The sequence below is a fragment of the Orcinus orca genome, chromosome 14 (assembly GCF_937001465.1).
Source record: "Orcinus orca chromosome 14, mOrcOrc1.1, whole genome shotgun sequence".
In the NCBI taxonomy this organism is placed as follows: Eukaryota; Metazoa; Chordata; class Mammalia; order Artiodactyla; family Delphinidae; genus Orcinus; species Orcinus orca.
In genome coordinates, this window is record NC_064572.1 from 24907001 (window position 1) to 24924323 (window position 17323).

General features: G+C 40.2%; 2 protein-coding genes across 2 annotated transcripts in view; one reads left to right on the plus strand and one right to left on the minus strand.

Annotated features, from left to right (window-relative positions):
• LOC101279843 (catenin alpha-3) overlaps positions 1 to 17323 on the minus strand; it is a 758807-nt gene that overhangs the window by 33428 nt on the left and 708056 nt on the right. The gene's annotated exons all lie outside the window — the stretch shown is intronic.
• Positions 8343 to 10879, plus strand: LOC101280519 (capZ-interacting protein-like). The gene has a single exon (XM_033407648.2). It carries the CDS (start codon positions 8538 to 8540, stop codon positions 9678 to 9680), a length of 1143 nt encoding a protein of 380 aa, XP_033263539.1. The 5' UTR covers positions 8343 to 8537; the 3' UTR covers positions 9681 to 10879.

A 17323-nucleotide genomic window follows, 5' to 3' on the forward strand; every position in this document is an offset into this window, starting at 1 on the left:
GCAGGTGTAAGATAAATAAGGTTAGTCTAAGAAAATAATATAAAAGGTAGTGACTATAGTTAATAACACTGTATTGTATAATTGAAATTTGCTGAGAGAGTAAAACTTAGATGTTTTCACCAAACAACAAAAGAATGTCAGATAGATGTGTTAATTAACTAAATGGAGGGAAATTCTTTTAAAATGTACGTGTACAGTAAATCACCACGATGTACACTTTAAATATCTTCTAACTTTTAATTATATCTCAATAAAGCTAAAATTTAAAAAATGTTAAATACAGTCATAAGGGTGGGGCTCGAATCAGATAGGATTAGTAACTTAAGATCTCTCTCGGGGCTTCCCTGGTGGCTCAGTGGTTCAGAGTCCGCCTGCCGATGCAGGGGACACGGGTTCATGCCCCAGTCTGGGAAGATCCCACAGGCCGCGGAGCGGCTGGGCCTGTGAGCCATGGCCGCTGGGCCTGCGCGTCCAGAGCCTGTGCTCCGCAGCGGGAGAGGCCACAACAGTGAGAGGCCCGCGTAACGCAAAAAAAAAAAAAAAAAAAAAAAATCTCTCTCTCTCTTTCTCTCTCTCTCTCTCTCCACCATGTGAGGACATTGCAAGAAGGCAGCCATCTGCAAGCCAGGAAGAGAACTCTCACCAGGAACCAAATCAGCCAGCACTTTGATCTAAGACATCCCAGCCTCAAGAACTGTGAGAAAATAAATTTCTATTATTTCAGCCACCCGGTCTATTGCATTTTGCTATGGCAGCCCTAGCAGACTAAGACATCACACATGCCACTTGTTCTCCTGAGTTAGTAGAGATATTTGGAATATAATCCTGTACTACACAGATATTTTACCCACTCCTCATAATTTACTAGAAACTACACCCTAGCCTAATGGAATTCTATGAGTTTGCATTATCCCCTAGTGCTAGCCTCCCTGGTGTATCCCTTCTAAATTCTCAATGAACATATCAATTAACAAAACATCATCTATTTACATATATATTAGATTCTCAAACTATTATCATAGCACAGTTTGGTAATATGAACAAGCATGAATGTGCTAGAGTGTAATTATTTGATAAACTGGGTAACTGTACGATTCTTTCTGCTTTAGCAAGATTACAACAAAACACAATATGGTGGTGTTTGGGGCAAAAGCAACTTGAACACCAAAGCTTTTAATCTTGATCAATAAAGGGGGAAACATGAAATATCCAGGTAGGGAACTGTGTATTATTCATGGAAAAATAAGTCAACTTGAATTGGGCAACAGATTTTTGTTGATTAAATAATGTATTTGTGTACCTACTAACTGATAAATTTAATAATTAATAGAATACTCCAACCAAAAGACAAGACATCCACTTCTAATTTGTATTGATAATTCAATTTCAGTTTGATGGAACTCAGTATTTCCTTTAGTGCATAAAAAGCATTTCTAACTCTGTAAGATGGACCCTAAATAATCAATATGTTGTAAAAATTCAGATGGACTACACTATTAAGCATGGAGTATAATTGTTCCTTGCACTTCTAAACCAAAATAAACTGTAAAAGACCTATTCAATATTATTTCATAATAACAGGGAACTTAGCAGCTACTTATTGAGAGGGAATATTATATTCGATGATATCTAGCCCCAGATTAGTCTAAAACATTAATAATCTAGAGTATGGTCATTTACAGCTCTTGGCCTCACCCTACCATAACAGAAAGCTAGCGAAACATATTATTTTACTATGTCCTTTATATATTCATGACCAATATATACTATATTTTGTTAGGCAAGCTATACTGCCCCTCTTACAACATATTGAGAAGAGATTAGATGAGACTTGGGACAAATGCAAGAGTACTGACATATTTATTCAGAAGATCTGGGGGTTCATTTTACTTACAGACCTTGGTTGTATACACATGGGTTTTTAGCAAAAACAGAATTTAGATGCATAGGCTTCTGTGCGTGCACTGCAACAAAATTTATCTGATTTAAGGATAACAGTCTAAGTATTTCAGTCTTATACATGGCAAAATACTGGCATTTACGGATTCCCAATCAAATTTGGGGATTATAGCTTATTCAGAAATCAACTTGTAAAACTTGAAATGCTTTTCAAAAAGAAAGCAATATTATACATGGTAGTAGTATGCTTTCTCAGACTATCTACTAAATCTTTCTTATTTAACTCATGTTATATATAAAGTATCTATGGTTATCATGAATCCCAAAATAATAATTAGTATCTACTGGTTCATTACAACAAAAATATTACATCTATTATCACATCTATTTCTGCAGATGAACCAAAAAAATTCAATGGGATATGTGAAATTGAAATTCCCATTTTATACTAGGTAAAGGAGGTTTATTACCTTTTCCAAGATCACAAGTCTAGTCTAAATAGCTAGTATTTATACAGTTTAAATGCACAATAAACAGAACTTGTTATCTGCTAAGCATTATTAAAGAGCTTCCCTTGTATTTAAATAATTTAAAACCATCACTCCCAATTTTTGGTTTAATATCTTTATTAAATTGATTCTAATGTTTACCTCCCAAATATGATTGTGGCTTGTTCCACATGCTTAAACCTAACCCTGAGATGTGTAGTCCCAAGATGTTCTGAAGATGTTGATGACTTGCAATAATGGGGAGAATGTAAGTGGGTAAAAGTCACATTTTTGGAAAAGTTCAACTCCTGTTTATGATTTATTTCTGGTGTTTCTGGGTCACTCCATTTTAACATGGAATGTTCATATCATGTAAATTCCTGCCCCAGAGCCCCCATCACTTGTTTTGTTTTAATTTAATGTTTGTTTAGATAGTACAGATGAAAAAAAAAACATATTAGACATAGGTGAATCTTTAAAAGTGTCAAAGGAGTAGTTTTTTTGTTTTTTTTCTTTTTTGCGCGGTATGCGGGCCTCTCACTGTTGTGGCCTCTCCCGTTGCGGAGCACAGGCTCCGGACGCGCAGGCTCAGCGGCCATGGCTCACGGGCCCAGCCGCTCCGCGGCATGCAGGATCTTCCCGCACCGGGACACGAACCCATGTCCCCTGCGTCGGCAGGCGGACTCTCAACCACTGCGCCACTAGGGAAGCCCCAAAAGAGTAGATTTTACCTAGATTTCAGAGAAGAACTCTATACTCATCTGTTCAATTTTCATGAAAGCAAGCTGATCTTAAAATCATTAAAATAAAATTTAGAGCAGGATGAGGGACAGGCTCCCTGGTGGTGTGGAGAGCTGCTGGAGATACACGAGAGCTTGGGGATGACAGCAAGGAAACTGCCACTGTCAGAAGACACATCCCTACAAATTCATTTTTATTTTATTTTTTGTCTCTTTTCTCTTCTCCTTAATAATATGTCTTCCTATTGAAACTTCTTATAGGGAGAATGAGAACTAAAAAGATATTTAGAACAGAGGAATTTTATATCATTAAGCTAAAATTATTCATTTACTTAAAGAATTTAGATTTGAGAGACGGCGAAATATCCTGGGTTAGGAGTGCAAGCTCTGGAGTCAGAAGGCCTCGATTTGAATCCTGGCTCCACCACATACTAATTGTGTCACTTCAGGGGCCAGATACTTAATTTTTGCCTCAGGTTTTAATTTGCAAAGTTGTGATAGCAATAACATATCTAATTTAGTTATTTTAAAGATTAAATAAAATAATTCATGTAAAGAACTTAAAACACTCTGGCATATAGCAGGCCCCAGTAAGAGTTAACTATTGTCACTGTTGCTATTGGTAATAGTAATGTTATTTCTAAATATGCATTGTGTTCTAGATGCTAAGGTGATAGTTTTACACAGAGATCTATACAAATCACAACCACAACTACTCTCCAATATTGCTGATGGGATACTCTAATGAGAAACAATACCGTATTCTGATATGATGTAGGAAAAACAAAATCTGCAAATGACCTTACATCAGCGGTCCCCAACCTTTCTGGCACCAAGGACCAGCTTCGTGGAAGACAATTCTTCCACAAGAGGGGGGTAGTGGTGATGGCTCAGGCGGTAATAAGAGCAACAGGGAGCGATGGGGGGCGGCAGATGAAGCTTCGCTTGCTCGCCCGGGCGCTCACCTTCTGCTGTGCGGCCACGTTGCTAACAGGCCGCAGACCGGTAGTGGTCTGCCCCCCAGGGGTGGGGGACCCCTGCCTTACATCAAACCCATTTGCTGCATGCAGCTAGCAGGGTGAATGGTAGAGTGGCAAAGTGGAACTTTCTATCAGGATTTCCATTTCCATAGGCTCTTGGACCCACAGACGTGAACATTATGGGGTCTCTGGAGGGTTTAGGCATCGTGGACAGGTCCCTATTTTTTTATTCCATTTCTTTAAAAAGCAGGAGAACCTCTTAACAAAGCATATGGGTGAACTTTAGAGTTAGAGAAGCCTGAGTTCCCCCCTTGGCTTTACCTTACAATAGGTTTGTGAACCTGAACAAATTATTAAACTTCTATGAGACACAGACCCAACATTTGTACAGTGGAGACGATAATACATACACACTAGGCAGATGAGAACTAAAAGGGATGATGTATATAAAACATAGTTGCTTATATATAATGAGGCTTTAGCAAACTGGCTATTCTTGTATTATAATATCTAAACGTTAAATTGGAAAATCAAGCACAAACTTACCTTTTTTTAAAAAAAAAAGCTAGTATATGTGTACATATGTATGTATTTTCATATTTAGGCAAAGGCCCTTGGTATACGTCCCCAGAGATCATGGCTAAAACAAAATCCTTTTTACTTGAGAAGCCCTTTAAATCTGAAAGGTTGGCAAGAGCAGATTCTTAAGTCCCCTTGTATGAATTAGTAGACCATATTTCTCAGCTTTCAAATTGCTTTTCCCAACATAGACCACAGTCCAAATATTTACACTGACCCCTCCAAAGTATAAGCAAACTGGGCTGGTACTGAAGCTTTGTTCATCACCTTCCCATTTCTTTGCAGCTCACTCCCAGGCACTTAATGCCATTAGGCAAAAGTATGCCACTGATGACACTTCACTTGGCAGGGCTGGTGCCCGCAGGTGGAGAAGCAGATGAGATGTATGATGGACCTATTTGAAAATGCTACATTAGAGAAAGAGCTCTACAAACAAAATCAGTGAGATAATGCCGAGGATTGCTCTTCCTTTTGTGCCATCATAATTTATCATCCAGAAAAAGGAACTGCCAGGTAAACCATGGAGGAGCACAATTAAAGGGGAAGGCAAAGTGAAGGAGTTTTGAGGTGGCAGACGTCCCCTGGATATCGTGCAGGGAAAGAGAATGCAAACTAAGGCATTCGGCTCATATGTCCGTGCATGTTAAGCCATTTAGCTGGCGTATGGAATGTTGCAGGTTGTCCCAGGGGTACAGACAAGGAATTAAATATTGACTCAGCAAGAGCTCAAATGAGAGGTCTAATTTAATTAAATAGTACAAAGGGGAGGCTTTTTTCATAGACTTCAGTAATTGCTTAAAACTCAAAAGAGACTAAATAAAGGTCAAAAAGGTAGAGTAACAACCAGGCAGGTACATGTAGTGAGACATAGCATAGAAATGAACAAAAGTTCAAAGGCTATTGTTGGCCCAATTCTGAAAAATGATTCGATGTTGTCATGACCATAAGTAATTAGTGCTGCCTTTGAAGTCTGGCATTGACACGTGCAGCAGCATGTTAGTTTTAATTTTACTTTAATGGCTGGCTATGTGCAGAAATGCCTTAGGGTAATGCCCTTTCCTTGGACGGACTTGATTAAGAGCTCATGGAGAATAGATGTAATACTTTTGAGCTCTAAAAGTGCTGTGTTTCAAGTTCCACTCCAGAAAGGACAGTGTGTAAAGGACAATGAGGATGACTCCAGTGTACTCAGGGTTGGCTATTTCATAATACAATGTTGGAAATATGGGATAGCATTATGTGAACAGGCGGAAAGATGAAGAAGGACTCTGATTTTATTTCTGTGACCCCAAAGCTACTATCACTGGACACTGGGGGCAGCGGAGCCCCTCCTAGATGAGAGAATGAAGGTGGCAGAGAGGAAGAAAGAGATCTCCCTCGTTGTACTTAAGCTCTCTGAGCCTTAGTTTCTCATTTTAAAATGGAAATAATAGTGGGACTTTCCTCAGAGCATTGTTTGTATATAAAATAATGAATATATGTGAGGGATTTAAAATATCTGGTCATTATTAAGAGATCAATAAATGGTTATCATTGTTGCTATCATTATTCTTCTTGTGATTATCACAGAAGTGAAGAATAAGCACCTTGTCCTAAAAAAGTGCCTCATCTGCTCACATTTTGAGATATGGACCCCGAATCTACTCAATTTTCCATTTTCACTACAGCTTCAGTGTGCATTGCTGGGCAACTTAGTATTACTTATTTATGCTTTAGAATCAGAGGACTGGGTTTAAGTCTTGCCCTGCCTCTTAACAGCTTTGTGGTCTTGGAGAAGTTGTTCAACCTCTTTAAGTTTCAGTTTCCATATCTATAAAATAGCAATAAAACTTTCTGATAAAAACTATGAAAGCAAATGCATTTCAAATATTTAGGGCAATACCTAGCATTAATGAGCACTCAGTTTCATGTACATACACAGACATCCATATATTACATATATGGTTTACATATATGAGCTATACCTGCATGCACACACACACACGCACACACCACCATTTATTCCCTAAAATCTAGAGTCACAGAAGTTTTTAGCTTGATGAGACCTAGTCATATGGTTCATTCTCTCTGTCCTCGTCAGTCTCTGTTTCTATCTCTGTCTTTCTCTCATTCTCATTCACATTCATTCATTCACACAACACACACACACACACACACACACACACACACACACACATGCTATGCAGGGAAAATGTTTAGGGGTTTATACTTACACTATTTCTTAATCCAGACATGCCTTTCCTGATTTATTATTTATCTAGCATTTATTAAATTATCTGACATTTTAGAGCAATTCATAATTTCAGCTCAGTTTCATAGACCTTTTCTTCTCTCCACCTAACCAAATTCTTCCAATTTTTTTTTATTATTTAGCTCAAATTTTCTGTGAAGTTCTTCAGACTATACAAATCAGAGTGCTTTCTTTGCTGCAGATCTTGGTCATTTATTGCTTAAAACGTATTTGTTTATTAATTTGGTGCTACTCTTAAGCATTTCTGTAACATATTGACTTAACGTCCTCTGCCCAACATCTTAAAATCCCATGCTATCAGAAATGTTGGTCTTGCCAAAACAGTTCCCCTGAAATTTGGGGTGGCTTAAGTTCTACTCTGTGTTGCAATTGAATAATTCTGAACATATGACATTTGCATAAACATTCTAATGTTGAATAAAAATATTTCTGTGCCCAATCTTTCTTAAAGTCTAAGAGTTAAATGTCTCCATTTGCATTGGCAACAAGTAGACTACAGTCCAAATGTCTACCTGAAGATCGTTTATCTTATGCTGAATGCAGTCAAGGATAGCCTAAGCTGTACTTTGTACAATTCTTCCAATACTCATCAGACTTGCATGGACCAAACTCTAACCTTGGCTCAGAAGCAAAGATAATTATTCTTCCTCAAAGCCCTTATCAAATGCCACTGCTAAAAAAGGGATGGGCAATAAGCAGTCTTACGATATGCCGAGGAATTATCTCACTAAAAGGAGAACGTTTTCCTAGGCTTCTCCTTAAATGTAATTTGAAATAAACATTTATAACTAGATGAAACACATCAATAAATAATATCACTTCATGAAAACTTATCATTAGCCCACATTAGCTAATATTATGACTACTGCTACTACTACTATTACTGCCACCAGTTAATATTTAATGAGCACCTGCTATATGCCAAACACTATGCTAAGACCTTACATGCAGTATTTTATTTCCCTCCTGGAAGGTGTTTATCAGCCAGTGAGCAACACTTCTAGCCTTTCGTTTCCTAGTACAGAGATGTTGGAGGTCTCACAGTGAGATTTGAGAAAGTACATAAACACTCTTTCTGATTAACTATGTAAGTAAAAGCTCCCTAACAACTTGTATCAATCTTAAAAGTGACCAAAAAGTAAAAACTTTGTTGTTTCAAATCACTGAGAATTGGGAACCATTTGTTGTGACAGCAGAATCTAACCTAAATGGACTAACTCAGGGTTGTTGACTAGAAAAACTTTCTTTTTTCCATTATAGATATTCTTTTCTATGCTATTTGATGCAGAACCTGAGTCTAGATTAAAAATGATTTATTTTTGTGCAAAGGGGAGTTAATCTGTACTCTACATCTGCTCGAAAGTATAAGTGAAGCTCCTAAAACATTCATAAAAGGATGTCGTCCTTCCTCGTTCTCTAGCGCAGGGCGCGGGCGGCCCGAGCAATCCCGCAGCCAGCGAGCCGGGCGCGCAGCCGCCCACTTGCGCTGTGCCCGCCGCAGCCGAACCCGGCCCAGGCGGGAGCCGAACGGAGAGCGGGGATCGCGAGCCCCGGCCAGAGCGAGCGCGCGCGGCCGCCGCCGAGTCGGCACCTGGAGGACATGGAGGAAAGGCCGGCAGAGACCAACGCCAGTGTGGACGACTCAGCGCCCCCCTCGGTGGCCCAGCTGGCCGGGCGATTCAGGGAGCAGGCGGCCGCTGCAAAGACACCAGCCAGTAAGCCAACAAGAAGGAAACCGCCCTGCTCCCTCTCTCTGTTCCCCCCCAGGGTAGAGCTGGGCCAGAATGGTGAAGAGAAGTCACCGCCCAATGCAAGCCACTCTCCTAAAGTCAAGGTGAAGAGCTCGCCTCTGATCGAGAAGCTCCAGGCCAATTTAGTCTTTGATCCAGCGGCCCTGCTGCCTGGGGCCTCACCCAAGAGTCCTGGACTCAAGGCCATGGTGTCACCATTTCACAGCCCGCCTTCTACCCCCAGCAGCCCTGGCGTGTGGTCTCGGGCCAGCGAGCCGGAGGAGGTGCCCGTCAGCTTTGACCAGCCTCCTGAGGGCAGTCATCTGCCCTCTTACAATAAGGTGCGGACAAGGGGCTCCATAAAAAGGCGCCCTCCCTCCAGGCGATTCCGAAGGTCTCAGTCGGAGGACTGTGCGGACCTGGGGGGGCTCAGGGCCGAGGAGTCCTCCCAGGAGAATGGTGCCAAGGAAGAGAATGGGGACGAGGTGTTCCTAGCCAAGAGCAAGACCCCAGGATCCCCTCCTCTGAGGAGGACGCCCAGCTGGACAGAGAAGCAGGAGGAGAAGGGCAGGGCTTTGAGGGTAGCCCAGCAGCACGAAAAGGCCGTGGGGAGCTCCGAGGAGGGGGCCAGCCAACGTCCAGCCCGAGCCTCCAGCCCAGAGGCAGAGGACGGGGGTGGGAGCCCCACGGAGGAGAAACCGGCTGAAGGGCAGATGGAAGAGCCTACGGAGGTGAAGGAGAGGGCGGCCAGCGAAGAGGAGGAGCCTGAACAAAGCAGCCGAGACACAGAGGGGCTGGAGGAGGGAGCTCTGGGGGAGGAGACCCCCCAAAGCCCCCCTGGAGGAGGGGAGGGCGACCACAGTTCTGAGCAGGGGGCTGGCAAGGAAAAGCAAGATGACGGGACCATCCTCGAGCCAGGCTGTGACCCTGTCACTGACCACGTCCAGCCGGACACTAGCAGTGAGGTCCCCAAGACAGAGAATAATACCCCTGTCCAGGACACTAAAATGTGAAGAAGATCTCACTGTGCCTAGTGATGAAGCTGCTGGAGCCGTGTCCTTGAAGTAGCAGCAATGATTGTAGCGGCAGCAAAGGAAGCCATCGCAGAAGCAGGATGGGCTGAGGGTCTGGAGTCAGCCTGAGAACACAGGGTGCCATTTCCCGACCTCCGCACCATTGTGGACAGAGATTGGATCTGAGGGCAGCAGACTTTTATCAACTTGATAAAAGTTGTGTCACTTGATGGACTTGGTTTAAAAAAAAAAAAAAAACTTATTTAAAACAATTTACTATGGTGACAACTCCCCAGGGATACTGGTCAAACTGTGGGGCCCATATACTGTCCACACCCACCTAACCCTATAGCTGACCTCAGAACTGGACTGGGATCTACCTAATCAGATTGTGTTTGTGTAAGGTGACAACCTTTTTATTGTTCTTAAGTTTTCATGATTCTCAAGCGTAAGTAAAAACTCATTTCAAGTAGCTAGAAACAAAGTAGTATCACTGGAAATATAAATCCTGTAAGTTACAGAAGACCTTAAATTGTATGGAGACCCTGAGACGACCTTTCAGCTTGGTCCAGATTTGACTGGCCAACCAATTTTGAAAACATTGGCCGAGAAGAGATAATTCTTGAAACATTGAAAAATATGTGTCTGTTCCAGCAACAGGAGCTTTTCCATCAGGTAATTCTCTAGCTGGTGATACACTGGGAGGCGACCAGCTCGGCTCACCTGCTTCTGCCAGGGGGAGAGCAGGCAGAGGCAGGCAGCAACTCCTTTGGAGAGGCAGGATGTCTCTGTGCTGCATTTCCTCATCCTGTAAGCAGAGCAGTGACACCTGGACAATGCCTGCCCTCTGGTTAGGATGAAGTTTGTGCTTCCAGAGGGGGAGCCTCGAGCATGGATTAGATTTCTCCTGGGAAGTGCTTTGAGCATCGTGATGTGCAAGCTACATAATGAGAACGTCCCTCCTGGCTTCCCTGACTTGAATGGAAACCCAGGCTCTCCTCCCCGACTCAGGAGGGGTGGGGCGGGTCTTCTGTCTGTTCCCCCTGGGTAGCTCTTGCTTCATCGGTCTGTTCGGAGAGTGCATGAGGCTTCGCCGGGGACAGGGGGCCTGATACCCCTTCCTTGACATATCCTCTTCCCACACTCCTGCTGAAAGATGCTCGTCCAAATAAATGTTTAATCTTAAGGGTTGGCCCTTATTCAGATTTGAGTATTTCAGTATCTCAACATGCTGACTTGGTAGCTGGAGCAGTCATTTTTCTGGAGGTCTCTTAGACCACACTCTACTCTGACCGCAGAAAGTAGTTTCCCAGACTTAAAAGGCCTTATCTCACTGCTGGTACCTCAGTTTATCACCCCATTTACAGTTTTTCTAAATTTACAGTTTTTCTAACTCCAGGATAGTGTTAATATTTGGGATATATATTTTTTCAAAAACTATTTTTAAATCAAATGCAGCTTCTAAACCTTGTAATCTAGTGAAGACTGATACCATAATAAGCTGTGTATTTTAGCAGAGTTTGGGAGATATGTGTGTCAGTTATTTTGAGATCTGTATAATATCTATCATCTATCAAACCTATCATCTATCTGTCATTGACAGAGAAGTATACCCCCTAAACAATACATGGATTTATTTATTAAAAAAAAAATTAAATAAATAAAAGGATGTCAATTTTGTCATTAGCAATAATACCATGCATGTGTACACGCGCGCACACACACACACACACACACACACAAAAGCACACACACATATACACAGTACTTGCTCAATGTTTGCAATGTATGAGTGATATCTAAACTGTATGCACCTTTTGGAATAAGCACAGAGCTTTTTCATAAAATTCAACCATGAATTGTCTGTGACCCAGGCCTTGACCAGAAACTTTCTTGAGACATCTAATGTTGCAAAGAGATGACTTAATGCATTTGTTTCCCTTGGGGTGTCAGAGCATTATTTTTGTCATCAGCTACAACATCCGAAAGCAGCATTTCCAGACCATATTATCCTAACTCCCTGCTGAAAAGCCTTGACTAAATTGAGGTTTTATGTGGCAACTTTAGGTTTATTGAGGGTCAGTATTACAAAACGTCTGTCTGAACATTTCTGTCTTTTACAGACCCCTAGGTTAGGACATCATTCATTACATTATCAATTGTTACTCAAATAATAACCACACACACTACATTTCTTTGTAAATTTAAAGCCTGATAACCTTTTTCTCTCTAAAGAAATTTCTGTGCTGCTTATCATCAAGCAATGAAAACTATATAATACAGTTACTTATTTAATTTCCAGATTAATATACTCAACTAGAGCAATTTAGCCAAAAGCTTGGTAATACACATTTCTTTGTTTTTTAAAAAAATATTCTTTAAAGTATGTTTTAAGTTTTAGTGTTGAATTCTTATATTTTTCTTGATTTATAAAACTGCTAAAACTTTTCAGAAGCATGAGGAATACAAATTCTATTTGTGAGTTAGCATATCCTAAAATTAACTTTTTTTTCTTTTTTGCTGTTTTTTTTTTTTTTCAACTGAATTCCTTTAGAACAAGGATTGTTGACTCATCTCCATATTGTTTCAGGGCAGCAACGTGAGAATAAATATATGTTAGTGCAGAGTGACACAAAGAGCTCTGAAACCAGAGCCTGGATTCACATTTTCACTCTATCACTTACTAACCATATAACATTTGGCAAGTTTACAAGTTTACTTGTAGCACTGTTGAGAGGATAAGAGAATATATACAAATGTGTCAATAAGAGTGGTGTATTCAGCAAATTCTCCTATCACCTCTTTTCTATATGCAAAGAAATTGACAGTAAAGGACACAGTGATGCTATCATTTGTCTCTGGAGTAGGTACCTACGAAGAGAGCTTGAAAGGAATTTGTGCATGTGGTTTACTGAAGGTCTGTCCTCAGAAAAAGGGTAAGAAAGAAAGAAGAATAGGGTGGGTGAGGGTAAAGCTAAATAACATTACTAGTATCAACCAGAGGCCAGCTTTGGCCTGATTGCACAGGGGGCTGTGAAACTGCACAGCAGAGTTGATTCCATCTTGAGGCAAGGAACCTGGACTTTTGTATCCTCCTCTCAAGTCAGTCACTGGCTATAGGCTTCCAGGCATGCGGGGGGGGGGGTGTGTGTGTGGTGGTGGTACATAACCAGACAGGGTGATTCCTGCTTGACTGAAAACAATTATCCAGAGAGGGGAGCAGCTGTGAGATGTCAGCAGCCAGAACTTGCAGCAGCTGGAAGATAGGAGAACTACCAGGTTAAGGGATCTGGCAGGAGTAACAACATCAGTAGCAGCACTATTCCCTTAATTCTTATCTTCCCTTAGACCACTAGTTCTCAACCAGGGACAATTTTGCATTTGGCAGTGTCTGGAGACATTTTTGGTTATCACAACTGAGTGAGAGGGTATGGGGTGGGCACTGGCATCTAGTGGGTAGAGTGCAGGGATACTGCTAAACATTTCACAATGCACAGGACAGCCCCCCAGAACAAATAATTATCTAGCCCTAAATCCCAAATGCCAATAGTGTCAAAGATGAGAAATCCTGGAATAAACAGATACAGAAGTCAATGTGTAGTATTTTTTATTCACAGTTATTGATTTGCTATTAATATTATTCAGACTTTAGGAATCAAAAGGGGAAAATGTCAGACTTCCCTGGTGGTGCAGTGGTTAAGAATCCGCCTGCCAATGCAGGGGATACAAGTTTGAGCCCTGGTCTGGGAAGATCCCACATCCTGCAGAGCAAATAAGCCCGTAGCCACAACTACTGAGCCTGCACGCCACAGCTACTGAAGCCCGTGCGCTTAGAGCCTGTGCTCCGCAACAAAGACCCAACGCAGCCAAAAATATATAAAGTAAATAAATAAATTTATAGAAAAGAAAAGGGGAAAATGTATTGATTTCACACACACATACGCAAACACACCCTCACAGGAACTTTTTATCTTGTAAATGTAACTACTATTACTTCATAATCTGCATCAACAGGCACAAATTCAGCATGAGATGAATCACAGACTGAAATGACCACTTTTGCAAATGCCATCCATACTGCCTTGTGCCTTTTTTTCACTTCTGTCACGTCTGCTTTTGCCCATGCCTTTATGGGTTTTGACACCAACACTTTGCTGTCCTAGAATCTTCAGCTCCTTGATTTTTCCTTCTCTCCCCTTTTCTTCTGTGCTTTTTCTCCCTGGCTTGCAGCTGAACTCAGGATGAAGTGAACATCAGGATGTTTGCATCCAGCTCTGCTCTTTTCCTTCAGCTGCACTTTGTCTAATGGGGAATTTGGCACCATCCTACAGCTGTCAAATACATCACGCTCGCTTTCAAGGCCTCTCTTCCCACCTCTCTGAAGTTCTGTGTTTCAGGTTGTTTAGCACACAATAGAAATAATGAGCCCCTTATCGTCTTTTCTAAGGATTGTTAACAATTAAGGTAATTCTTTTTTTTCTAAAACAGAAATAGTCTTTTCCATTAAATTTTAAATTCTTCCAGTATTTTCCTTTTTAATAATATAGAACTATTTGACATACAATAAGAACATGGCAACAATTATAAGAAGTAAATTTAACAGTAGAGACTCTCACATCACATTTATATTTTTCTTCCTTTTCCCCCTCCATTTCTTTTCTTCTTAACTTTTGTGTGTGTGTGTATATGCATTATCCAGACGTTTTATCCTCTCCATCTCTTAACTTCACAAAGAAAATTTCACAAAATGGATCACTGCTGTTCTGTGAGAGAGACCACAGCAGTCTCAGTAAAGCCATGTCAAATCAATCCTATACTTATGGACAGTATATTGCACCATTTTAATACACATCTCTCACTTTTCTCTAGGTCTAAAATTAACAGGTAACTCCTAAAGCATCTGATCTCATTCTCACTGATGGATATTGTTTAAGCAAAATTCCAGTAGCAGTCTTTTATTAAAACAAGTAAAAATAAAACATCTTGCTATGTCATATTATAATTTGGCAATTGGTGCTTAGAGGAAAATTCTGTATAAGAACTGGGAAGAGAAAGTGAGAGCAAAAGGAAATGAGAAGATTCTGAAACGATAGTGAAATAGGAAGCACCAAAAATCTGTCGCCCCACACAGACCACAACTGTACCGTACAATTGTCCAATCTGACTTATGTAACTATTTAGGAACAATGGAGTCTACTGAAGGCATCCAACTTCCAGAGGAAGTTTTGGAAGGTACATTATGGTTAATTTATGTCAATTTCAGCTCTTAGCACAGTAGCAGCTATCCATCCCCCACTCCTTAGCCACTTGACAGGCAGCCGTGCACATGTTCCTGTAGTAGCTTGCATGCAACTTATGAGAGCTAGGGTGGAAAAAGTATGCTGTCTCAATATCAGAAATCTGCGATCTTATCCCTGAGTGCTGCTTCTCATCACAAAGGTACAGACAAAGTGGCAGAGGCCACTGTTGTTGCACCTACCCTCATTGTTATAAGCCCTTTCCACTCTGGCTCAAGTGACTTCTAGGGGCACCTGTCTTTACCCTCATTTTTCTTTTTTCTTTCCTCTTTTGGAAGCCAGATACTGAAGATTAGAACATTCAAAACTAACCACAAATACATGGGGAATTAGAAAGTCACTGCACATACCCAGGGGAAGGCACAGGCTCATAAAACACCTGAGAAGACCGCCAGGTTACACTTTAGGCTGATCACTGACACAGAGATAGACTGCAATAATCAAAAAGCAAAACAAAAGACCTCACAAAAAACCAAAAGCAAGCACACACATACACAGCAAACCCTTGGGGAAGAAGGAGAATCTGATTTGCAAAATTACATTCAAATGACTAGTTTTCAACATAAAAGCACACAACATACAAAGAAATAAGAAAGTATGTTCTATTCAAAGGAAAAAAAAAAAAAAACAGAAATTGTCCCTGGGAAAGACATGATGGCAGATCTACTAGACACAGACTTTAAAACAACTGGTTTAAAGATACTTAAAGAACTAGAGAAAGATATGGAGAAAGAAAATGATGTATGAACAAAACAGAAATATCAATAAATGGAAGCCAAAAAGAATCTCTGGAGTTGAAAAATACAGTAACTGAAATGAAAAATTAACTAAAGGGATTCAAAGGCCAACTTGAGCAGGCAGAAGAAAGTATCAGCAGCCTTGAAGATAGTACAAAGAAATGAACAAGTCTGAGAAGCAGAGAGAAACAAGATTGAAGAAAAGTGAAGAAGAGCCTAACAAACTTGTGAGATATTACCAAACAGACCAACATACCCATTTGTGAGAGTCCCAGAGGAAGAGAGAAAAGGGGGCAGAAACAATATTTAAAGAAATAATGACTGAAAACTTCCCAAATTTGATGAAAGACATGAACATAAATATCCAAAAAGCTCAGTAAACTCCAAGTAGGATGAACAGAGAGACTCACTCCAAGACACATTATAATCAAACTGTTGAAAGACAAAGACAAAAAGAGAATTGTGAAAGCAACAAGAGAGAAGCAACCCATCAACTACAAGGAATCCTCAATAAGATAATAATCAGACTTCTCACTGTAAACTTTGAAGACCAGAGGGTAGTGGGATGATATATTCAAGGTGCTAAAAGAAAGACTGTCAATTGAGAATACTATATCCAGTATACTGTCCTTCAAAAGTAGGGAGAAATTAAGACACTCCCAGGTGAACAGAAACTGAAATAGTTCATTACTACCATTAGACCTGCCCTGAAAGCAATGCTAAAAGGGGTCCTGCAGGTTGAAATGAAAAGGCACTAGAGAGTAACTCAAAGTTGTATGAAGAAATAAAGGTCTCAGTAAAGGTAAATGCATGGGCAATTATAAAAGCTAGTATTATTATAACAATAGTGTGCAACTACACTTTTTGTTTTCCATGTGATTTAAGAAGCTAACATTTTTTTTAAAAAAGCAATTATCAGTCTAAAAGTAAGTATGAATGTATTTTTGGTTTTTAACTCCACATTTTGTTTTCTACATAATTTAAGACACTAATGCATTAAAAATTTTATTTGTTTATGTTTTTGGACAATGTATAAAAATGTAATTTTGTAGCATCAGCAACTGAAAGGAGTGGAGAATAGAGCTGTTAAGGAGGAAAGAATTTGTATGTTATTGAATTTAAGCTGCTACAAATTCAAGTTAAAATGTCATAACTTTGGGATGTTAAACATAATCCCCATGATAATCACAAATAAAATAGCCACAGAATATACAGAAGATGGAATGAGAAAGAAATTTAAATATTCAGTACAAAAGAGAATAAGATCAGAAATTCTGACTTGGAAGGAACCATAGAGCTCATTTAATTCCAAACCTTAGTTTAAGAGATAGATAAAGAAACAAACCCAAAGAGATCTAGACTACAATCTGGGTCTCCTAATTTGGAGTCCAGTAGTTTTCCCTCCTGTTAGCTTCTCATGTTCAAGATGAAGAATGTGTTCTGGTCAGGCTTTCTTAAAAATCTGAGAACATTAAGTCATCATTTTTATCAGTTAATACTGTGTTCAAGTCAGTGTTTTCCAAATCTTTCTATTAAAACCATTCCTTATCTTTGGGAGACTGGGATTGACATATATATATATATATATATATATATATATATATATATA

Bases quoted from the DNA above. Each gene is read 5' to 3' on its own strand.
- LOC101280519 (XM_033407648.2), top strand. From the start codon at position 8,538: ATGGAGGAAAGGCCGGCAGAGACCAACGCCAGTGTGGACGACTCAGCG.